At 41.5% G+C, this 21616-nt stretch overlaps 1 protein-coding gene across 4 annotated transcripts in view; it reads left to right on the top strand.

The window, feature by feature from the left end:
• Positions 1 to 21616, top strand: part of Esr2 (estrogen receptor 2) — a 122365-nt gene that overhangs the window by 62547 nt on the left and 38202 nt on the right. For all 4 annotated transcript variants that reach the window (XM_021247789.2, XM_087195253.1, XM_004837415.3 and 1 more), the window contains one exon: positions 19976 to 20156. In XM_021247789.2, coding sequence (XP_021103448.1) covers positions 19976 to 20156 — 181 coding nt within the window. The remainder of the gene's footprint in view (positions 1 to 19975; positions 20157 to 21616) is intronic.

Raw genomic sequence — 21616 nt, 5'->3', positions numbered from 1 at the left:
CTTCTGGATTGTTTTTAGCACCTAAGCTAACAACAAAAGCAGAGACTTTGGGTGGACAAACAGACCATGTGGGATGGTGATACCTGAGAGAAGGCACACACACAAACTGAGACTGATTTTTTGTTTACAGCCTGGAGTCATTTTCTAGGTTGCAGTGTAAGGAGGGGTGCATTAGATCTCTGCAGGGAAACAGCACCAGTAGGATGGATGCATGGATAGATAGTGATACAGATACGAGGGGAAGTTTATTATGAAAATTGGCTCAAGCTGTTATGGAGGCTAAGAACTCCCGCAATATGCTGTCTGCAGGCTGGAGACTCGGAAGCTGGTAGCCCAGCTCTACTTAAGTTCAAAGGGCTGAGAGCCAAGGGAGTGGATGGTGTAACTCTGTCCCAGGCCAAAGGCCTGAGAAACTGGGAGGCCTCTGGTGCAAGTCCCAGAATCCAAAGGCTGGGGAACTGGGGATTCTGATGTCCAAGAGCAGGAGAAGATGTGTCCTGGCTCTAGGACAGGGAGTGGGAGAGGGGGGAGGGAGGAATTCACCTTTCCTCTTCCTTCTTATCCTATCTGAGCCTCTCTCAAATGACCCCAACAGTGGAATAGCGGGGTCAAATGGGACTTCCAGTCCTAGTTCTTTGAGGTATCTCCATACTGATTTCCAGTGCTTGCACCAGTTTACACTCCCACCAGCAGTGCAGCAGGGTTCCTCTTTCCCCACAGCCCCACTAGCATTTGTTATTGGTTGATTTCACGATAGCAGCCATTCTTTCTGGAGTGAGGTGGAATCTCAGCGTTGTTTTCATTTGCATCTCTCGAATGACCAGTGATGTTGAACATTTTTCCACGTATTTATTTGCTATTTCTACTTCTTTGTCTGAGAAATGTCTGTTCATTTCAGATGCCCATTTTTGGATTGGGTCTTTAAATTTGGGAGGTCTGATCTTTTTAAGTTCTTTATAGAGTCGAGATAGTAGACCTTTGTCTGAGGAAGAGCAGGTGAAGATTTTTTCCCACATTGTGGGTTGTCTCTTCACACTGCTGGTGGTTTCTCTTGCTGTGCAGAAGCCTTTTAATAAGAAGAGATCCCACTTGTTGATTGTTTGTGCTAGTTCACGGGCAACTAAGGTTTTGTTCATAAAATCTTTTCCTACACCGATGTCTTCAAGAGTTCTACCTAACCTCTGTTCCAACTGGCTCAGAGTTTCTATTTTAATATTTAGATCTTTAATCCATTTTGATTTTAGTTTAGTGCATGGCGAGAGATACAGGTCTAGTTTTAATCTTTGGCAAGTTGAAGCCCAATTTTTCCAGCACCATTTATGAAAGAGGCTATCTTTCCTCCAGTGAGGGTGTTTGGCTCCTTTATCGAAGATGAGATGGCTGAGTGTGTTTGGTGTTGTTTCTGCATCTTCTAATCTGTTCCGCTGGTCCTTGGGTCTGTTTCTTTGCCAGTACCATGCTGTTTTGATCACAGTAGCTTTGTAGTAGAGTTGCAGGTTGGGGATTGTGATACCCCCTGCCATGTCTCTGTTACCTAGAATTGCTTTTGCTATTCTGGGTCTCTTCTTGTTCCAAATGAATTTTTGGACTGTTTTCTCAAGGTCCATGAAGTATGCTTCTGGGATCTCAATTGGAATTGCATTAAATCTATATAGCAGTTTTGGAAGTATGGCCATTTTCACTCTATTAATCCTTCCTACCCAGGAGCAGGGGATGTCTGTACTGTCCATTTTCTGACATCACCTTCAATCTCTCTTCTCAGAGTGCCATAGTTTTCAGAGAAGAGGTCTTTGATTTCTTTCGTTAGGTTGATTCCTAGGTATTTCAGTTTTTTGGATGCTATTGTGAAAGGAATTATTTGCCCTATTTCTCTCTCAGTGAATCTGTCATTGGTGTAGAGGAAAGCTATTGATTTTTGTGTGTTGACCTTGTAACCAGCTACTTGACTGAATTTGGTTATTAAGTCTAGAAGACTCTTGGTGGAGTTCTTGGGGTCCTCTATGTAGAGTATCATGTCATCTGCAAATAATGACAATTTGACTTCTTCATTTCCTATCTTTATTCCTTGTATTTCTTTCTCTTGTCTAATTGCCGTGGCTAATGTTTCCAGAGCTGTATTGAACAGGAGTGGTGATAGTGGACATCCTTGTCTTGTTCCTGATTTTAGTGTGAAGGATTTCAGTTTTTGACCATTTAATATGATATTGGCTGTTGGTTATTCAGAGATGGCTTTTATCAGTTTGAGGTAGAGACCATCTATTCCAATTTTTTGTAGGGTTTTTATCATAAATGCATGTTGGATTTTGTCAAATGGTTTTTCTGCGTCTATGGAGGTGATCATATGGTTTTTGTCCTTGGCTCTATTGATATAGTGTATTACATTGATTGATTTGTTTATATTGAACCATCCCTGCATCCCTGGGATGAATCCCACATGATCAGGGTGTATGAACTTCTTGATGATCTTCTGCATTCTGTTTGCCAGTATCTTATGAAGGAGTTTTGCATCTATGTTCATTAGTGAGATTGGCCTATAGTTCTCCTTTTCGGTTGGGTCTTTCTCTGCTTTGGGGATCAAGGTGATGCTTGCTTGCTGAAATGAATTTGGGAGTATTGCTTCCCTTTCAATTTCATTGAAGAGTTTAAACAGTAGTGTTAGCAGTTCCTCTCTAAATGTCTTGTAGAATTCAGCAGTGAAGCCATCAGGGCCCGGGCTTTTCTTAGTTGATAAGTTTTTAATTACGTTTTCAATTTCATTGGTTGATATTGGGTTGTTCAGAATTTTTAGGTGTTCTTCATTCAACTTTGGTAATTCATATGTATCTAGGAATCTGTCCATTTCTTCTGTGTTGTCCGTCTTATTGGCGTATAGGTTCTGGAAGTAGGTATTGATGATCCTCTGGATTTCTGCTGGGTCTGTTGTAATTTCAACCTTTTCATTCCTCATTGCATGGATTTGGGCCTTTTCTTTCCTTTTTCTGATAAGGTTGGCTAAGGTTTTGTCAATTTTGTCGATTCTTTCGAAGAACCAACTCTTGGCTTCATTGACTTTTTGTATCGTTCTCTTAGTCTCCATTGCATTGATTTCTCCTCTGATCTTTATAATTTCCTCCCTTGTATGAGCTCTGGGGTTGTCCTGCTCTTCTTTTTCTAGAAGCTTGAGGTGCAGCATCAGGTTGTTTAATTGGGCTCATTCTGTTTTCCTAATATGCGTATTCACTGCTATGAATTTCCCTCGTAAGACTGCTTTCATTGTGTCCCATAGATTCCGATATGTTGTATTATCATTGTCATTTAATTGAAGGAACTGTCTGATTTCTTCTTTAATTTCCTCTGTGAGCCATTGGTTATTCAGAAGTGTGTTGTTCAATTTCCACGTGTTTATGAAATGTTTCCAGTTTCTTTTGCTATGGATCTCCAATTTCATCGCACTGTGGTCTGATAATATACAGGGGATAACTTCAATTCCTTTGCACTTACTTAAACATGTTCTGTGTGTATTGTGGTCTATTTTGGAGAATGACCCATGTGCAGCTGAGAAGAATGTGTATTCTGATTTTGTGGGGTGGAAGACTCTGTAAACATCTGTTCATTTGTTCAAGAGTTTGATTGAGTTCTAGTATTTCACTACTTTTTTGTCTAGTTGATCTATTCGTGACAGTGGGGTGTTGCAGTCCCCCACTGCAATTGTATTAGTGCATATATGACTTCTTGTGTCCATTAGTATTTGTTTTATATAGTTGGGCACACTAGTGTTTGGTGCATAGATATTTATGATTGTCATCTCTTCCTCTTGGATTGTCCTCTTTACAAGGGTGTAGTGTCCTTCTTCATCTCTCTTAATCAGTGTTGGTTTGAAATCTACTTGATCTGCAAAGAGGATAGGTACTCCTGCTTTTTTTCAAGTTCCCATCACATGGAGTATTGTTTTCCACCCTTTAACTTTCAGTCTATGAGTTTCATTTTGAATTGTGTTTCTTGTATGCAGCATATTGTTGGATTTTGCTTCTTGACCCATTCTGCCAGTCTATTTGATTGGTGAATTGAGACCATTAACGTTGATGGTTATAACTGAAACGTATTGACTTGTCATTGCCATGACTTTTTCTTTTTGTTGCATTCTCCCCCTTTACATTTAATTTCTTGTCATGCCAGATGGGTTCGTTCTGCTTTGCTTCCTGGGGTTGTCATCCTCAATGTCTGTTTCTAGGCTATTGTGTAAAATTCTTTGGAGTGCTGGTTTGGTATTCATGAAGTTCCTAAGGTGCTCTTTGTCATGAAAGTATCTTATTTCTCCATCCATTTTGAAAGATAGTTTTGCAGGGTACATCAACCTGGGTTGGAGGCTGTTTTCTTTTCGGGCTTGCAATATGTCACTCCAAGCTCTTCTTGCCTTGATGGTTTGTGTTGAGAAGTCTGCTGTGATTCTGATGGGCTTTCCTTTGTATGGGACTTGTTTCTTTTCTCTCACTGCTTGTAGAATTTTGTTCTTCTGTTGGATTTCTGGAATCCTATTATATGGCTATGTGTAGATTTTTTTTTGATCAAGGCTAGCTGGAGTCCTATATGCCTCACTTATCTGTATGTCAAGCTCTTTTCCCCTGCTTGGGAAGTTTTCTGCCATTATTTCTGTGAAGAGATTTTTTATGTCATCTCCACTCTCTCTCCTGTTTCTTCATTGACTCCAATCAGTCTTATGTTATTCTTCTTTGCATCATCTAGCAGCTACTGGATTGATTTCTCATGTTCCCTTATAATTTTGAAGCAATTTTTCTTTTCCTGGTCATTAATTGCAATCTTATCTTCTAGATCTGAAATTCTGTCCTCACATTGGCTCATTCTGCTGTGTAAACTTTCAATGGAGTTTTTCATCTCCTGGAAATCTATTTGCATCTGTTTTATGGATTCCATTTGTTTCCTATGTTGGGATTCCATCATGTTCCTCAGCTCCTCTCTAGATTTATTAAGCACGTCTTGCACTAGGGGCACCATTTCTCCTGTTATCTGAGAAATTACTTCTGATTTCATTTTTTCCAGATCCCCTTTTGTTGCCAGTTCAGTGGGTCCAGGTGGTTGAGTATCAGAGTGTTCCATCTCATTTCCCTTTGGGGTTGCTGTAGGTGATCTGGAAGTCTGGTTTTGAGACTTATTTACGTGTTTTCTCATTTCGACTGGGTGGGGGGCTGTTGGCACCTGCACGGATTACCTCCTCTGAACTGGGAGAGGTGGGACAGGGGCTGGGAGCAGCAGTAGGGATGGTGGCCCAGAAGCCCCTTCCTCTGGTCTGGGAGCAGTGGGAGGGATGGTGGCCAGGAAGCCCCTTCCTCTGGACCAGGAGCAGTGGGACGGCGGCTCAGAAGCCCCTACCTCTGGGCCGGGAGTAGCAGGACTCAGTACCATGGTCTGGTGGTCCAGTGTCCTCTGCGTGTTTGTAGTGTGGAACCAGGTGGCTGCCTTTCTGCAGTGGGCTGATTCGGCATGTTCCATGCAGCTCGTGACCTCGGTGGTAAATTTAAATTCAGTCACATCACATTAAACAAATATGTTAAACATTTCAATTAAAAGGAAAAAACCATTAGAGTGGATAAATAACCAAGATGCAACTGTTGGCTGCTAACAAAATACATCCACTTTTATATATACATACATATATGTATGTATGTATGTATATATAAATAGTAGAAGGCTGGGAAGTGATATACCATGCTAAGACTAATCAAAAGAAAACTGGAATGATTACATTATTATCAAAGTAAACTTTTGAACAAAGAATATTTCTAGAGATAAAGAGGATCATTTCATAATGATAAACAGGTAAATTTATCAATATGGTATAAAAATTCTAAATACTCATGCTTCATATAGCCAAACTTCAAAATATATGATACAAATTATGATAGAACTGCAGGGAGAAATGGATGAATCTATTATGGTTGGAGATTTTTTTTTGGTACCAGGGATCAAACTCAGGACCTTGCACTTGTGAGGCAGGTGCCAGAACCACTGTGCTAAACCCCTGGCCCTATGGTTGGAGATTTTAACACCTCTCTCTCAATAATTGATGGAACAAGTAGAAAATCAGTAAGTATAGAGAAAACTTGAACATCAATTTCAACCTACTTGACCCAGTTGGGTTTTATAGAAGTCTACACCAAGCAGCAGCACAAAACATATTCTCTTCAAGTGTTCATGGAATATTTATCAAGATAGAAAATATTCTTTTTTTTTTTTTTTGGTACCAGAAATCACACTCGGGGCCTTGCTCTTGTGAGGGAGGCATGGTGCCACTGAGCTACCTCCCCAGCCCCAAATATTATAACTACAAAACAAATATCAATTAATTTAAAAGGATATGAACATCACAAAGTATTTTTTTATAGCACAATAGAACTAAATTAGAAACCAGTATACAGCAACACCTGCATTCATGACTGCTTCTGTTTGCAAACAATTCTGTTTGTAAACAAAAGCATTCAGCAAAATTTTGCTTCGGTTTGCAAACTCTGCATCAGGCGACAAATGGAACCATGGCCACCTTCCCCACACAAACACAAATGTGCAGCTACCTTCCCTAAAATTATAAAAGAAGTTCATAAACTGAGGGACCATTGTATTTTGAAAAATTTCTAAATATCTTAGAAAGTAAGTAATATTTCTCCATGGAGGAAAAATTCAAAAGTAAAACTAAAGTATTTTTGAAATTATTGAAAATGAAAGCAAAATGTGTGGAATGCAGCTAAAACAGTAGTTTGAGGGAAATGAATGTCACACTCAGTACTCACATTAGACCAAGAACAAAGACTAAAATGAATGACCTCAGTTTCCAAACTTAATAAAACAAGGAAAAGTAGAGCAAATGCAATCTGAAGCAAGCAAAAGAGGAAAAATGATAAAGATAAAAATGGAAATCAAAAGAACAGAAAAGAGGAAACAACAGATGCAAATCAAGGAAATCAAAAGCTAGTTCTTGGAGAAGATCAATAAGATTGATTAGCATATGGCAGATCTGACTGAGATAAAGGAAAGACATGCGTTCCCAGTGCCAGGAATAAGAGATGCATCTGTATTCGGTAGAATATAGAAAGAATAAAAAGAAATATTATGAACATCCGAACACTTAGATGAAATGGACAAATTCCTTGAAAGACACCAACTACCGAAGCACAGCTAAGAAGAATTAAAAAACCCTTAATAGCCAGATATTAAAGAAATTGATCTGGGTACAGTGGTGAGTGCCTGTAATACCAGCATTTGGAGGACGTACACTACTTGACCTTAAGATTTGTTGGAAAGCCACAGTAATCAAAACAATATAGTGTTGTTCTCAAGATAGACAAATAGAGCAGTGGAACAGAAATATGCCTATACCTCTAATTTTCACTAAAGGTGCCAAGGTAATAGAGAAAGGATGATGTTTTCAGTAAATGATCTTAAACTATTAGGCAGATATATACAAGAACTGAACTTTGACCTAACCTCATTCCATATTACAGAAACTGATTTAAAATGGGTCATAGGCCTCTATGTAGAGACTAAAATTTAAAAACTTCTAGAAAAGTATATAGGAGAAAATCTTGCTGATCTGGGGCTTGGCAAAGATTTCTCTCATCAAAAATAAATATTTCTCTAATCATACAACAATACAAATTTAAAAATTCATAACTGGGTTTCAACATAATTAAAACATTTTACTTTTTGAAAGATCCTCTTATAAAAATGAAAAGGCAAGACAGACCAGGATAAAATATTTACAGAACATATATTCTAGCTAAGGATATGTATCTAAATGTGTAATGAGCTGGGTATGATGGCCTATGCCAGTAATTCCAGCACTCTGGGAGGCTGAGGCAGAAGAATCCCAAGTTGGAGTCTAACCCAGGGAATTTAGTGAGGCCCTGTCTCAAAATAAATGACTGGGGATGTATCTCAATGCAAAGGCCCTGGGTTCAATTTCTAGCACTGCAAAAACAAAAAGTATAATGAGCGCAATAAGGAAAGTTAACCCACTTAAAAAATAGAGGCTGGGGATTTATCTCAGTGGTGCTGCTACTGCTTGGCAAGCACAAGGTCCTGAGTTTGATTCCTGTACCAAGAAAAAAAAAAGGACAAATGTTTGAATAGATGCTTTAAAGTGTCCATACAAAAGGACATGACTGATGGCAGATAGTTACATGAAATGGTACTCAGATTATCCATTAAAGAAATGCAAATTACACACACGCACAACCAACCTAATAGAATGGCTAAAGTAAAAAGATGGACCAAGGAGCAAATGGAATTCTCATACACTGCTGGTGAGAATGTCATTAGAATAACTTTGAAAACCTGTTGACGTTTTCCTACAAAGTTAATCATATACCTGCCAGAAAGCTTAGTCCTTCCATTTGTTGGTGTTTACCAGAGAGGGAAGTATAAGTCCATAAAAAAGGTACACAAATGTTCATAGCACCTTTTTAACTGTGATAACAGGAAACTAGTAACAAGATAGATGCCTACTGATACATGCAGCAATATGGATGACTGCAAATAGTAGTGCTGAATTAAAGAGCAGAAACAAAATTGTAATATTGTGTATTATATACAATATGTAAATGTCAGGAAAAGAAGCTAATCTAGGGTAACAGATCAGTGGTTGCCTGGGAACGGGATGGGGATTGGGAAGGAAGGGGACAAATTACAAAAAAAGCACAAGGGAACTTTTGGGAGTGATGAGTGTGTTCCATTACCTTGAGGGTGTAGATGTATATGTAAGTTAAAATGTATCCAGTTGTGATACATTAAATATGTGAGGGTTATATGTTTTACTTCAGTGACTCTGTAAACAATATGAGAACGAAATAGAAGGGGGAAAAACAGGTAAAGAGAAAAAGGTTGTAGGCTGAGCAGAAAAGATATACCACCAAGGAGGGAGTCAAGCGCACCACAGGAGGAACCTTGGGGGTCCTTGGGGAAGGAGAAATAGGGTAGATCTCTTTAAGTCAGCTAAGAACATTCCCTGTCCTGTTTCCAAAGGCTGCTCTTTGGCTGAGGCTGGCTGCCTTGCTGGGCTCAGCAGCATCGGGCTGCCTGTGCTTTCTCCATCTTAGTCTGGCCTCTGTTTCCCTGACTATAAGACACAGTCAGATAAGATTATGTCCTTCACTCGGGGATGCACTGGTATTAGCATGCCAGGTGGCCAGGTCATGGTTTGTTAGTAGTTATGTTAGAAATAACTGCATATTTCTGGGTTGTATGTCTCTATGATAATGAGTATCGTATCGAATGAAAATAAGCTTTATTCAACCAAATTTCAACTTAGTTCCTGGTATATGTCAGTGACTTCTAAATACTAAGGATGTCAAAAATGCAACAGAGCCAGGCTTGGTGTGGTGTACACTTGTAATGAGTTTGAGGCCAGCCTGGGCTACACAGTGAGTTCAAGGCCAGCCTGAATTACACAGTGAGACCCTGTCTAAAATATATATATATATATATATAATGCTTTTGGTCTAGAACAGAGATATAGCCTCAAACAGTTGAGGGTCTGGTCCTTTCTGGGCTTCGGTGGAAGGGGCGCATCTTCCTCTCTATCAGAGGTTGGGGCTTTTTACTTTTTTCTCTGTTGACCCTTCCCACCATGTGTGGAAGGATGGGGGCCTGGAATATTCAGCCTTCAATGCGCCTCTGGGCGTGCAGACAACAGAAAATATTGCCTTTAACAACCCCTTATGGTGTTCAAGTATTCTGTAAATTCAAAGGTGTTACGCGAGTGTTGTAGTTAACCACATACATAGGTTAGGAGTAGAGACACCATCCTTGCCACCGAGGAGGCTGAAGACTGGGATCACCCTCCTGGGGAGTTAGAGGGTACTGAATCTAGGAAAGGAGGGAATCGACCTGCGAATAGTTGCTATTAGTCTTTAAAAACAGTTTAAATAGGGCTGGGGATTTAGCTCAGTGGTTCCGCCACCTGCCTTGCAAGCTCAAGGTCCCGAGTTTGATCCCCGGTACAAAAAAAAAAATAGTTTAAATTAGAAACAGGTCTATTTATCAGAATAATTCTATCATTTAAAAAGGATAAAACCTGTTTTGTTTTGTTTTGTTTTTGGTGGCACTGAAGATTGAACCAGGGCTTTTGCACTGAGCTGTATGCCCAGCCCTTTTTTATTTTGAGATAGAAGACTAGCTAAATTGCCTGGGCTGGCCTCAAACTTGCAATCTTCCTGCCTCAGTTTCCCAAGTAGCTGGGATTACAGATGTGTGCCACCATGCCCAGCTAGAACTTTTCATTAAACGAAGGGAAATAGGGGGTCAGAATCAGGCAATACTGTTTTACATTAGACCAGCACATCTATGCCATCCCTAGCTTTTCCTTTCAAAAGCCAGGAAATGTTTCCTATGGTCAGTATGCTGGAATTGTAATTAAACACTTGATTTTAATTTGACTTCAGCCAAGGAAAGCTTTGAACATGTAGCCCGTGACAATCTTGGCATTTGTGCTTCTCCGAATATCATCAGGTGGGCTACTGACAGCAGCACACAGCTGTTCCCAGGCAGGCAGTAAGGTAGGGGGACTGTGTCCTTGATTTTATTTTACTTTCTTTGGTATATGTGGGGCATTGTGCCAACATCTTATCTTTTTTTACTAGAGTTCTACAGCTTGAGAAGCAATTTATTTAACTTCATTCTGCAAAGAATCCTGGTATTTCTACTTTTGGAGGCAGGAGAGGGTTGGTTTTTGTTGTGTCTGGATGGTGGGGCTCTGTGTCTCGTCCACTGCCCCTGCCCACACCTGGCTCTTTCCCTTCACTCTGTCACACGTGTTGGGCAGTGAGAGGGCGCGTGAATTCCCAAAGTGCAGGAGCAGACACTCCTGACTGGCAGTAAGGTAGGGATTCTTCAGCCCAATTCCTTCCTGGGATAATTTTATAATGTTTAATCTTTTTAGATATACATTTGCCCCATGTATAAAATTGATATGGCAGGTGCAGCTCTCAAACTGCTTGCTGGTCATGAGCTCTGGGCCTGTGTGGAGTGGGGCTGCACCCACATCTGTGGGGGACCCAAGGTCTTCCCTGCAGTAGTACTGGTTTGTGAGCTGGTAGCCTAACAGCCAATGCACATTCTCTGAACAGAGCTGCCTCACACACTGCTAAGGGGCATTCGTGTTTCTGTCATTTTGGTTCCAAGGGATTATTTTATCTTAAAAACAGCTTCACATAATTCACATACCATACAATTCACCCATTTAAAGCATACAATTCAGTATTTTAAAGATATATTCACTAAATTTGGTGTAATCACTCTGAAAATAATTTTAGAACATTTTTATCACCCCAAAAGAAATCTCATATCTGTCTCCACTCCCACCTAGCCTACACCCTGAGGCAACTATGCATCTACTTCCTGTGTCTATGGTTTGACTATTCTAGATGTGATTTCATATAAGTAGAAGGAAATGGAATGTGGTCTTTTGTGACTGGCTTCCTAGCATACTGTGTAATAGCACCTCTCAGTACTTATTTTGCTTTATGCGAATGTGTATGCACTGGGGCTTGAACCCAGGGCTTCATGCGTGCTAGGGAATCCCTCTACCATTGAGCTATACCTCCAGCTCCCCTAATTCCTTTTTATGGCTGAATAATACTCCATTGAGTAGATAGATCATATTTTGTTTTTTCATTCATTGGTTGATGGCCATTCGGCCTGCTTCCACTTTTAGATGATTATGAGTCAATGCTATGAACATTTGAGTACCGGCCAAGCATTTATTTTTTATTTTTTTATTTTTTGGTGCTGGGGATCGAACTCGGGTCCTTGAGCTTGCACAGCAGGCAGTGAAACCACTGAGCTAAATCCCCGGCCCCAAGCATTTATTTTTATAATTTCAATTTTTGTCACTATGGATGAGATATGTATACAGTTTTGGCTTTTTTAGAATTTAAAGACATATTTCCTTATGACAGTAGAAGTTGGTGAAATACATGTCATACAGCAGAATAGGATAAGTGGCAGTTAAAAGAAAAGCACCTTTATGTAGCCAGAGTCAATTTTAGGCAAAGTAAGCTTAAAACAATTTAATTTTGCTGGGTGTTGGGGTGCACGCCTGTAATCCCAGTACTCAAGAGGCTGAGGCACGGGCCGGGGATGAGCTCAGTGGTGCTGCCGTCTGCCTCCCAAGTGCAAGGTCCTGAGCTCGATCCCTGGTACAAAAAAAAAGGCTGAGGCAGGAGGCTGGCTTTGAGTTCAAGGTCAGCCTGGGCTATATAGTGAGTTGGAGGCCAGCCTGGAGTACATAGCAAGACCCTGTCTCTGAAAAACAACAAAAAACACCAAACCAAAACCAAAATAATATAATTTGTACTTTTTTTTTTTTTGAGACAGGGTCTTGCTGTGTAGTCCAGGCTGGCCTTGGACTCATTATGGAACCCAGGCTGGCCTCTAACTCATGGCAAGCCTCCTCCCTCAGTCTCCCATGTACTGGGATGACAGGCGTGTGTCACCATGCTTGGCATAATTTGTATTCTTAGTTGGTAATTTTCTGTGTGTACCTAAAATGTACATAAACGTTTCAGTTTTGATGGTGTGACTGGTTAAAAAATTGTGAAACTTTGAACCTGTATGAATTGTCTAATTCATCCCATATATGAATGTTTCTCCATGCCAGACATCATACTACATACATACAGGAGCATTCAGGACACATATGCAGGGTCTGGGTGCTCCGAGCACCTATCTGCAGCCTTGCTGAGGGTGGCAGGGCAGCTCTGGGGATGGTGGGGACAATCAGACATCCAGCATATGGAGTTTCAGGAAAGAACTCAAACCAGACTGGGTGCGATGGTAGGGAGGCCAGGGGGAGCTTTCAGAAGACAGTTCATGACCAGGCTGTAATCTAAAGGAAAAATGAGAGGCAGGTCTGTGGATGCCGTACCGAGGTCTCAAGTCACGCAGAACACACCGAATCAGCCTACAGCAGATAGGCAGCCACCTGGTTCCACACTACAAACACGCAGAGGACACTGGACCACCAGACCATGGTACTGAGTCCTGCTACTCCCGGCCCAGAGGTAGGGGCTTCTGAGCCGCCGTCCCACTGCTCCTGGTCCAGAGGAAGGGGCTTCCTGGCCACCATCCCTCCCACTGCTCCCAGACCAGAGGAAGGGGCTTCTGGGCCACCATCCCTACTGCTGCTCCCAGCCCCTGTCCCACCTCTCCCAGTTCAGAGGAGGTAATCCGTGCAGGTGCCAACAGCCCCCCACCCAGTCGAAATGAGAAAACACGTAAATAAGTCTCAAAACCAGACTTCCAGATCACCTACAGCAACCCCAAAGGGAAATGAGATGGAACACTCTGATACTCAACCACCTGGACCCACTGAACTGGCAACAAAAGGGGATCTGGAAAAAATGAAATCAGAAGTAATTTCTCAGATAACAGGAGAAATGGTGCCCCTAGTGCAAGACGTGCTTAATAAATCTAGAGAGGAGCTGAGGAACATGATGGAATCCCAACATAGGAAACAAATGGAATCCATAAAACAGATGCAAATAGATTTCCAGGAGATGAAAAACTCCATTGAAAGTTTACACAGCAGAATGAGCCAATGTGAGGACAGAATTTCAGATCTAGAAGATAAGATTGCAATTAATGACCAGGAAAAGAAAAATTGCTTCAAAATTATAAGGGAACATGAGAAATCAATCCAGTAGCTGCTAGATGATGCAAAGAAGAATAACATAAGACTGATTGGAGTCAATGAAGAAACAGGAGAGAGAGTGGAGATGACATAAAAAATCTCTTCACAGAAATAATGGCAGAAAACTTCCCAAGCAGGGGAAAAGAGCTTGACATACAGATAAGTGAGGCATATAGGACTCCAGCTAGCCTTGATCAAAAAAAAATCTACACATAGCCATATAATAGGATTCCAGAAATCCAACAGAAGAACAAAATTCTACAAGCAGTGAGAGAAAAGAAACAAGTCCCATACAAAGGAAAGCCCATCAGAATCACAGCAGACTTCTCAACACAAACCATCAAGGCAAGAAGAGCTTGGAGTGACATATTGCAAGCCCGAAAAGAAAACAGCCTCCAACCCAGGTTGATGTACCCTGCAAAACTATCTTTCAAAATGGATGGAGAAATAAGATACTTTCATGACAAAGAGCACCTTAGGAACTTCATGAATACCAAACCAGCACTCCAAAGAATTTTACACAATAGCCTAGAAACAGACATTGAGGATGACAACCCCAGGAAGCAAAGCAGAACGAACCCATCTGGCATGACAAGAAATTAAATGTAAAGGGGGAGAATGCAACAAAAAGAAAAAGTCATGGCAATGACAAGTCAATACGTTTCAGTTATAACCATCAACGTTAATGGTCTCAATTCACCAATCAAATAGACTGGCAGAATGGGTCAAGAAGCAAAATCCAACAATATGCTGCATACAAGAAACACAATTCAAAATGAAACTCATAGACTGAAAGTTAAAGGGTGGAAAACAATACTCCATGTGATGGGAACTTGAAAAAAAGCAGGAGTACCTATCCTCTTTGCAGATCAAGTAGATTTCAAACCAACACTGATTAAGAGAGATGAAGAAGGACACTACACCCTTGTAAAGAGGACAATCCAAGAGGAAGAGATGACAATCATAAATATCTATGCACCAAACACTAGTGTGCCCAACTATATAAAACAAATACTAATGGACACAAGAAGTCATATATGCACTAATACAATTGCAGTGGGGGACTGCAACACCCCACTGTCACGAATAGATCAACTAGACAAAAAAGTAGTGAAATACTAGAACTCAATCAAACTCTTGAACAAATGAACAGATGTTTACAGAGTCTTCCACCCCACAAAATCAGAATACACATTCTTCTCAGCTGCACATGGGTCATTCTCCAAAATAGACCACAATACACACAGAACATGTTTAAGTAAGTGCAAAGGAATTGAAGTTATCCCCTGTATATTATCAGACCACAGTGCGATGAAATTGGAGATCCATAGCAAAAGAAACTGGAAACATTTCATAAACACGTGGAAATTGAACAACACACTTCTGAATAACCAATGGCTCACAGAGGAAATTAAAGAAGAAATCAGACAGTTCCTTCAATTAAATGACAATGATAATACAACATATCGGAATCTATGGGACACAATGAAAGCAGTCTTACGAGGGAAATTCATAGCAGTGAATACGCATATTAGGAAAACAGAATGAGCCCAATTAAACAACCTGATGCTGCACCTCAAGCTTCTAGAAAAAGAAGAGCAGGACAACCCCAGAGCTCATACAAGGGAGGAAATTATAAAGATCAGAGGAGAAATCAATGCAATGGAGACTAAGAGAACGATACAAAAAGTCAATGAAGCCAAGAGTTGGTTCTTCGAAAGAATCGACAAAATTGACAAAACCTTAGCCAACCTTATCAGAAAAAGGAAAGAAAAGGCCCAAATCCATGCAATGAGGAATGAAAAGGTTGAAATTACAACAGACCCAGCAGAAATCCAGAGGATCATCAATACCTACTTCCAGAACCTATACGCCAATAAGACGGACAACACAGAAGAAATGGACAGATTCCTAGATACATATGAATTACCAAAGTTGAATGAAGAACACCTAAAAATTCTGAACAACCCAATATCAACCAATGAAATTGAAAACGTAATTAAAAACTTATCAACTAAGAAAAGCCCGGGCCCTGATGGCTTCACTGCTGAATTCTACAAGACATTTAGAGAGGAACTGCTAACACTACTGTTTAAACTCTTCAATGAAATTGAAAGGGAAGCAATACTCCCAAATTCATTTCAGCAAGCAAGCATCACCTTGATCCCCAAAGCAGAGAAAGACCCAACCGAAAAGGAGAACTATAGGCCAATCTCACTAATGAACATAGATGCAAAACTCCTTCATAAGATACTGGCAAACAGAATGCAGAAGATCATCAAGAAGTTCATACACCCTGATCATGTGGGATTCATCCCAGGGATGCAGGGATGGTTCAATATAAACAAATCAATCAATGTAATACACTATATCAATAGAGCCAAGGACAAAAACCATATGATCACCTCCATAGACGCAGAAAAACCATTTGACAAAATCCAACATGCATTTATGATAAAAACCCTACAAAAAATTGGAATAGATGGTCTCTACCTCAAACTGATAAAAGCCATCTCTGAATAACCAACAGCCAATATCATATTAAATGGTCAAAAACTGAAATCCTTCACACTAAAATCAGGAACAAGACAAGGATGTCCACTATCACCACTCCTGTTCAATACAGCTCTGGAAACATTAGCCACGGCAATTAGACAAGAGAAAGAAATACAAGGAATAAAGATAGGAAATGAAGAAGTCAAATTGTCATTATTTGCAGATGACATGATACTCTACATAGAGGACCCCAAGAACTCCACCAAGAGTCTTCTAGACTTAATAACCAAATTCAGTCAAGTAGCTGGTTACAAGGTCAACACACAAAAATCAATAGCTTTCCTCTACACCAATGACAGATTCACTGAGAGAGAAATAGGGCAAATAATTCCTTTCACAATAGCATCCAAAAAACTGAAATACCTAGGAATCAACCTAACGAAAGAAATCAAAGACCTCTTCTCTGAAAACTATGGCACTCTGAGAAGAGAGATTGAAGGTGATGTCAGAAAATGGACAGTACAGACATCCCCTGCTCCTGGGTAGGAAGGATTAATAGAGTGAAAATGGCCATACTTCCAAAACTGCTATATAGATTTAATGCAATTCCAATTGAGATCCCAGAAGCATACTTCATGGACCTTGAGAAAACAGTCCAAAAATTCATTTGGAACAAGAAGAGACCCAGAATAGCAAAAGCAATTCTAGGTAACAGAGACATGGCAGGGGGTATCACAATCCCCAACCTGCAACTCTACTACAAAGCTACTGTGATCAAAACAGCATGGTACTGGCAAAGAAACAGACCCAAGGACCAGCGGAACAGATTAGAAGATGCAGAAACAACGCCAAACACACTCAGCCATCTCATCTTCGATAAAGGAGCCAAACACCCTCACTGGAGGAAAGATAGCCTCTTTCATAAATGGTGCTGGAAAAATTGGGCTTCAACTTGCCAAAGATTAAAACTAGACCTGTATCTCTCGCCATGCACTAAACTAAAATCAAAATGGATTAAAGATCTAAATATTAAAATAGAAACTCTGAGCCAGTTGGAACAGAGGTTAGGTAGAACTCTTGAAGACATCGGTGTAGGAAAAGATTTTATGAACAAAACCTTAGTTGCCCGTGAACTAGCACAAACAATCAACAAGTGGGATCTCTTCTTATTAAAAGGCTTCTGCACAGCAAGAGAAACCACCAGCAGTGTGAAGAGACAACCCACAATGTGGGAAAAAATCTTCACCTGCTCTTCCTCAGACAAAGGTCTACTATCTCGACTCTATAAAGAACTTAAAAAGATCAGACCTCCCAAATTTAAAGACCCAATCCAAAAATGGGCATCTGAAATGAACAGACATTTCTCAGACAAAGAAGTAGAAATAGCAAATAAATACGTGGAAAAATGTTCAACATCACTGGTCATTCGAGAGATGCAAATGAAAACAACGCTGAGATTCCACCTCACTCCAGAAAGAATGGCTGCTATCGTGAAATCAACCAATAACAAATGCTAGTGGGGCTGTGGGGAAAGAGGAACCCTGCTGCACTGCTGGTGGGAGTGTAAACTGGTGCAAGCACTGGAAATCAGTATGGAGATACCTCAAAGAACTAGGACTGGAAGTCCCATTTGATCCAGCTATTCCCCTGCTGGGGATCTTCCCCAAAGAATTAAAAGAATCATACCACAGTGATATATGTGTGCCCATGTTCATAGCAGCACAGTTTGTGATAGCTAAAACTTGGAAACAGCCCAAATGCCCATCAATTGGGGACTGGATAAAGAAAATGTGGTTTTTTTATAAAATGGAGTACTACTCAGCCATAAAAAATGAGAAATTAGAGACTTTTATAGCTAAGTGGATGCACATTGAGGTGATACTCTTAAGTGAAATAAATAGGACACACATGTATAAATACTGAATAGTTTCTCTGGTGTGAGAAACTGAAAGTGTAAATAAGGACTAAATGTATAATAGGTAATGTGAAATAGGAAGAAAAGGGGCAAAGGGGAAGGAAGTGGAAGGGCTAGGGGAAAGGATAGAAGGGAATGGGATTAATATGGGAAAATGGAAAAATAGGAACAAAATCTTTGTAAATAGGATTGGAGGGGTTGAAGGGAGGGCTGGGCAAGGGTGAAAAATAAGAACCAAGAGAGATTATGTAAAGGTGCAAATTTCCAATGATGAATGTCATTATATTGTATACCTAAAATGTACCAATGATTAGAATGAATAATAATGAAAAGTAGGAAGAAAAGGTCCAAAGGGGTAGGGGTAGTGGGAGGGGCAGGGGAAAGGAAAGAAGGGAAAGGAAAAATGATGAGAAATGGACAAAATGGAAATAAAGTCTTTGTAAATAGGGAAGGGTGGAGGGGGTGAAGGGAGGACTAGGAATGGGGAAAAAATAAGAACCAAGATGCATTATGTAAAGGTACAATTCCCAATGAGAAATGTAATTGTGTTGTATACCTACAATGGACCAATAAAAGAATTTAATAAAGAGAGAAAAAAAAAGGAAAAATGATAGAAATAAAGAGGAGGAGGAAGGATGGAGAGAGGAGGGGAGAGCTCTGAAGAAGGAAATCGAGCTGCTTCAGCCCTCACCTGTTGAGGGTGTTGAAAGTGGGCTGCCAGGTGAAGTGTGATGAAGACAGTAGGGAGAGCCCTGAGTCCCTCCATGGCTGCTCCAGGTGACTGGGACGTGGAAGGAAGCCAGTGAGCAGATCTGCACTGTGGCTGCTCAGGGAACGCACTGGCTGTTAGCCCTTGTTCCCACTGTACCCTGAGGGACAGTCGCTACTGGGAGATGTGTGAGGCCCAAGGATGTGGGGGGACTCAGGAGAGTCACCCTGGGGACTGCAGTGAGCAGATGGGGTAGAAGGCAGTTCAGAGCTGTTGTATGTCGAGTCTGCATTACGGGACCTTATGGAGGGCCCCTCAGATGTGGGGAAGCACTAGTAGCTGTTGCTTCTGTGTGCCCCTTGCTTTAACTGAGTTGAAGTTAGTTGAATTGAGTTGCCTTAATCAAACGGAAAATGCCGATAAAACAGAGCAAAAACTGCCAAAAGAAATTCTGTGGCTGATGGCGCACCAGCCACCCTTCATTCTCCTGACAGCCAAACATGCAGCTCCCTCGTTGATTTCACAGATTTATTTATTCTTACTTTGGAATTAAAAGCCTGGAAGAAAAGCCAGTTGTGTAAATGACTCGGGGAGTAGGGTTCACAAGGGGTGGGAGGAGGAAATTTACCTGAGCTGTTATTTTGTTATTACACAATCATTGGGAGACTGCAGAATCTCAGATCCTAGAGTCAGGGGAGAATTAAACACAGCGCAGGGCAGGGTGGTGTTCATGAGGGGTGGATGGGGAACTGTCAGAGCATCGACCATCAGCTCCACTCCCCACAGCAGAGGATCCCCATGGGCTAAGGGTAGAGTTCCTCCCACTTTCTGACCCTCTGTACCCATTGCTGATGAGAAACTCCACGTACTGATTTGAGGGAACTGGAGACACCTATTCCTTTGGCGCAGCCATAGTTCTGGCCATGTGAGAGGTCATTTATCTGCCCTGCATCCAGCCAGGCTTTCCTCGCAGCTCAGTGATGGGGCTGAGTCTTAGGGAGGAGCCCCTCGGAGGTAAAGCCTTGCTCTTAGGGTCTCACCACGGGTGCCCAAGTCAGAACAGCTGAGATGAGTGTGGCCTCCTTCCTGGAGAAGGTGGGCATGCTTAACTGCCAGGCACACTGGCTCAGGTTTCTTTTCTCATAGCAAAGACTCAGGGCTCTCGTTCTTTGTCCAGGTATGTACCCTTTGGCTGCAACGACCCAGGAGATAGAGAGCAGCCAGAAGCTGGCTCACCTGCTGAACGCGATGACAGATGCACTGGTTTGGGTCATCGCCAAAAGCGGCATCTCCTCCCAGCAGCAGTCCATTCGCCTGGCCAATCTCTTGATGCTTCTGTCTCATGTCAGGCACATCAGGTACAGACCTGTGGCAGCTGTTCCACTGGGGGCCGGGGTGGTGTCTGTGCTCAGAGCTTTGGCAAAGTGTCTGCAAATTTGAGGTGGATGTTAGAGTGGTCACCTCTATGGGAAAATGAACCCTTGGAAAAGGATGAGAGGCATTGTCAGTTTACACACCTGTAACCAAAGATTGGCACAGAGTGGACACTGAACATGTCATGTGGCATTTTATAGGATTTTCACGGTATCCTAGGGTGGCTCATCCAATTTTTGGTTGCTAGGACTTAGAGCTTGTTTATAGAGTCCCCAAAGGGGCAGTTTCTTCCCTAAAATGAACTACCATCCCTCTATACACCACCCCGGGCTGAAGTTGTGCTTCGTTTTGATGAATGGCCGAGTATGGCTCTCCTAGGTTGGTCACCTAAGGGCTGGTGATTTGGGAAAGTACAGAAAGCCTTTCCTCAAATTTGTTGTTTCAGGCTGGAGGTTTAGCTCAGTGGTGCCAGTGCCTGCCTGGCAAGCACAAGGTCCTGAGTTTGGTCCCCAGTTCCGCAAAACAAAAAGAAAAGAAAACTCAAATTTGTTGTTTCCCCTGATGACATCAGACTAGTAAGGGAAAGACCTAAGAATTCCCAATAGGTTTAGGAAGGCAAGACTGTGGATGGAGCACATTCCAGGTCAGGAAACATAAACTGGGGGCTGCTGCTGGCACAGTGGTGTCACCCAGGAGGGGAGATGTATGTGGAGGGCAGGTAAAGCTCCCCCAGGAGCCAGGTCCAGAGGCTGTGTGTGTGGGGGTAATGTGCATGTTGAGAATTTTAACACGGGAGGAAATAATAAAGACCTCTGTCCCTGTTTCCTCTTTGATGACCGTACAGCCTGCAGTCCTCCGGAGCACACACATAATTGGTCCTTAGAACCTTTGGAGTCCATACTTGTGAGCTTACCTACTTGATCAAATTTATTTATAACTCCAAAACCAGTACCCATGGCGTTTGGAGGTCATGCCCAGAGGGACAGAAATCTGGAGTTGCTCATTATGCACATTCCCAGTCGAGGCTGAACAAGGAGAAGCTTTGCCATCCTGTTTTCAGTTCTCTGTGTCCTTTACACTAGTACCCTGCTTCACATTTTTGTTTTTTGTAGATAATTTCACTGTTTAGAAAGCCCTCTAGTGTAGTCCTGAAATGCTCTCTCATGTTCCTAAGTGTAAGAAAGCTGAGATGGGCCTTTCAGAGGAGACATCTGTCTTGGATAAGTTTCTTTCAGGCATAAGTTACAGCGCTGTTGGCCATGAGTTCATTGTTAATGAATCTACAGTCTGTATTAAGTAAAATGATTTTGTACAGAAACACACACAGGGTTGGGCATAGATTGACTGATCAAAATGTTGTGAACAGTCTTACAGGAACCAAACTACTATATATTTCCCCAAAGGCAATGATTCAGTATTTGCTAATGCAGCGTTTGCTGTGGCT

Source organism: Heterocephalus glaber, unplaced genomic scaffold (assembly GCF_053883595.1).
Source record: "Heterocephalus glaber isolate CG9 unplaced genomic scaffold, H.glaber_assembly_v1.0 deba00001608, whole genome shotgun sequence".
In the NCBI taxonomy this organism is placed as follows: Eukaryota; Metazoa; Chordata; class Mammalia; order Rodentia; family Bathyergidae; genus Heterocephalus; species Heterocephalus glaber.
Note: the sequence above shows the minus strand (reverse complement) of the source record. Positions and strands in the feature narration are given on the sequence as shown.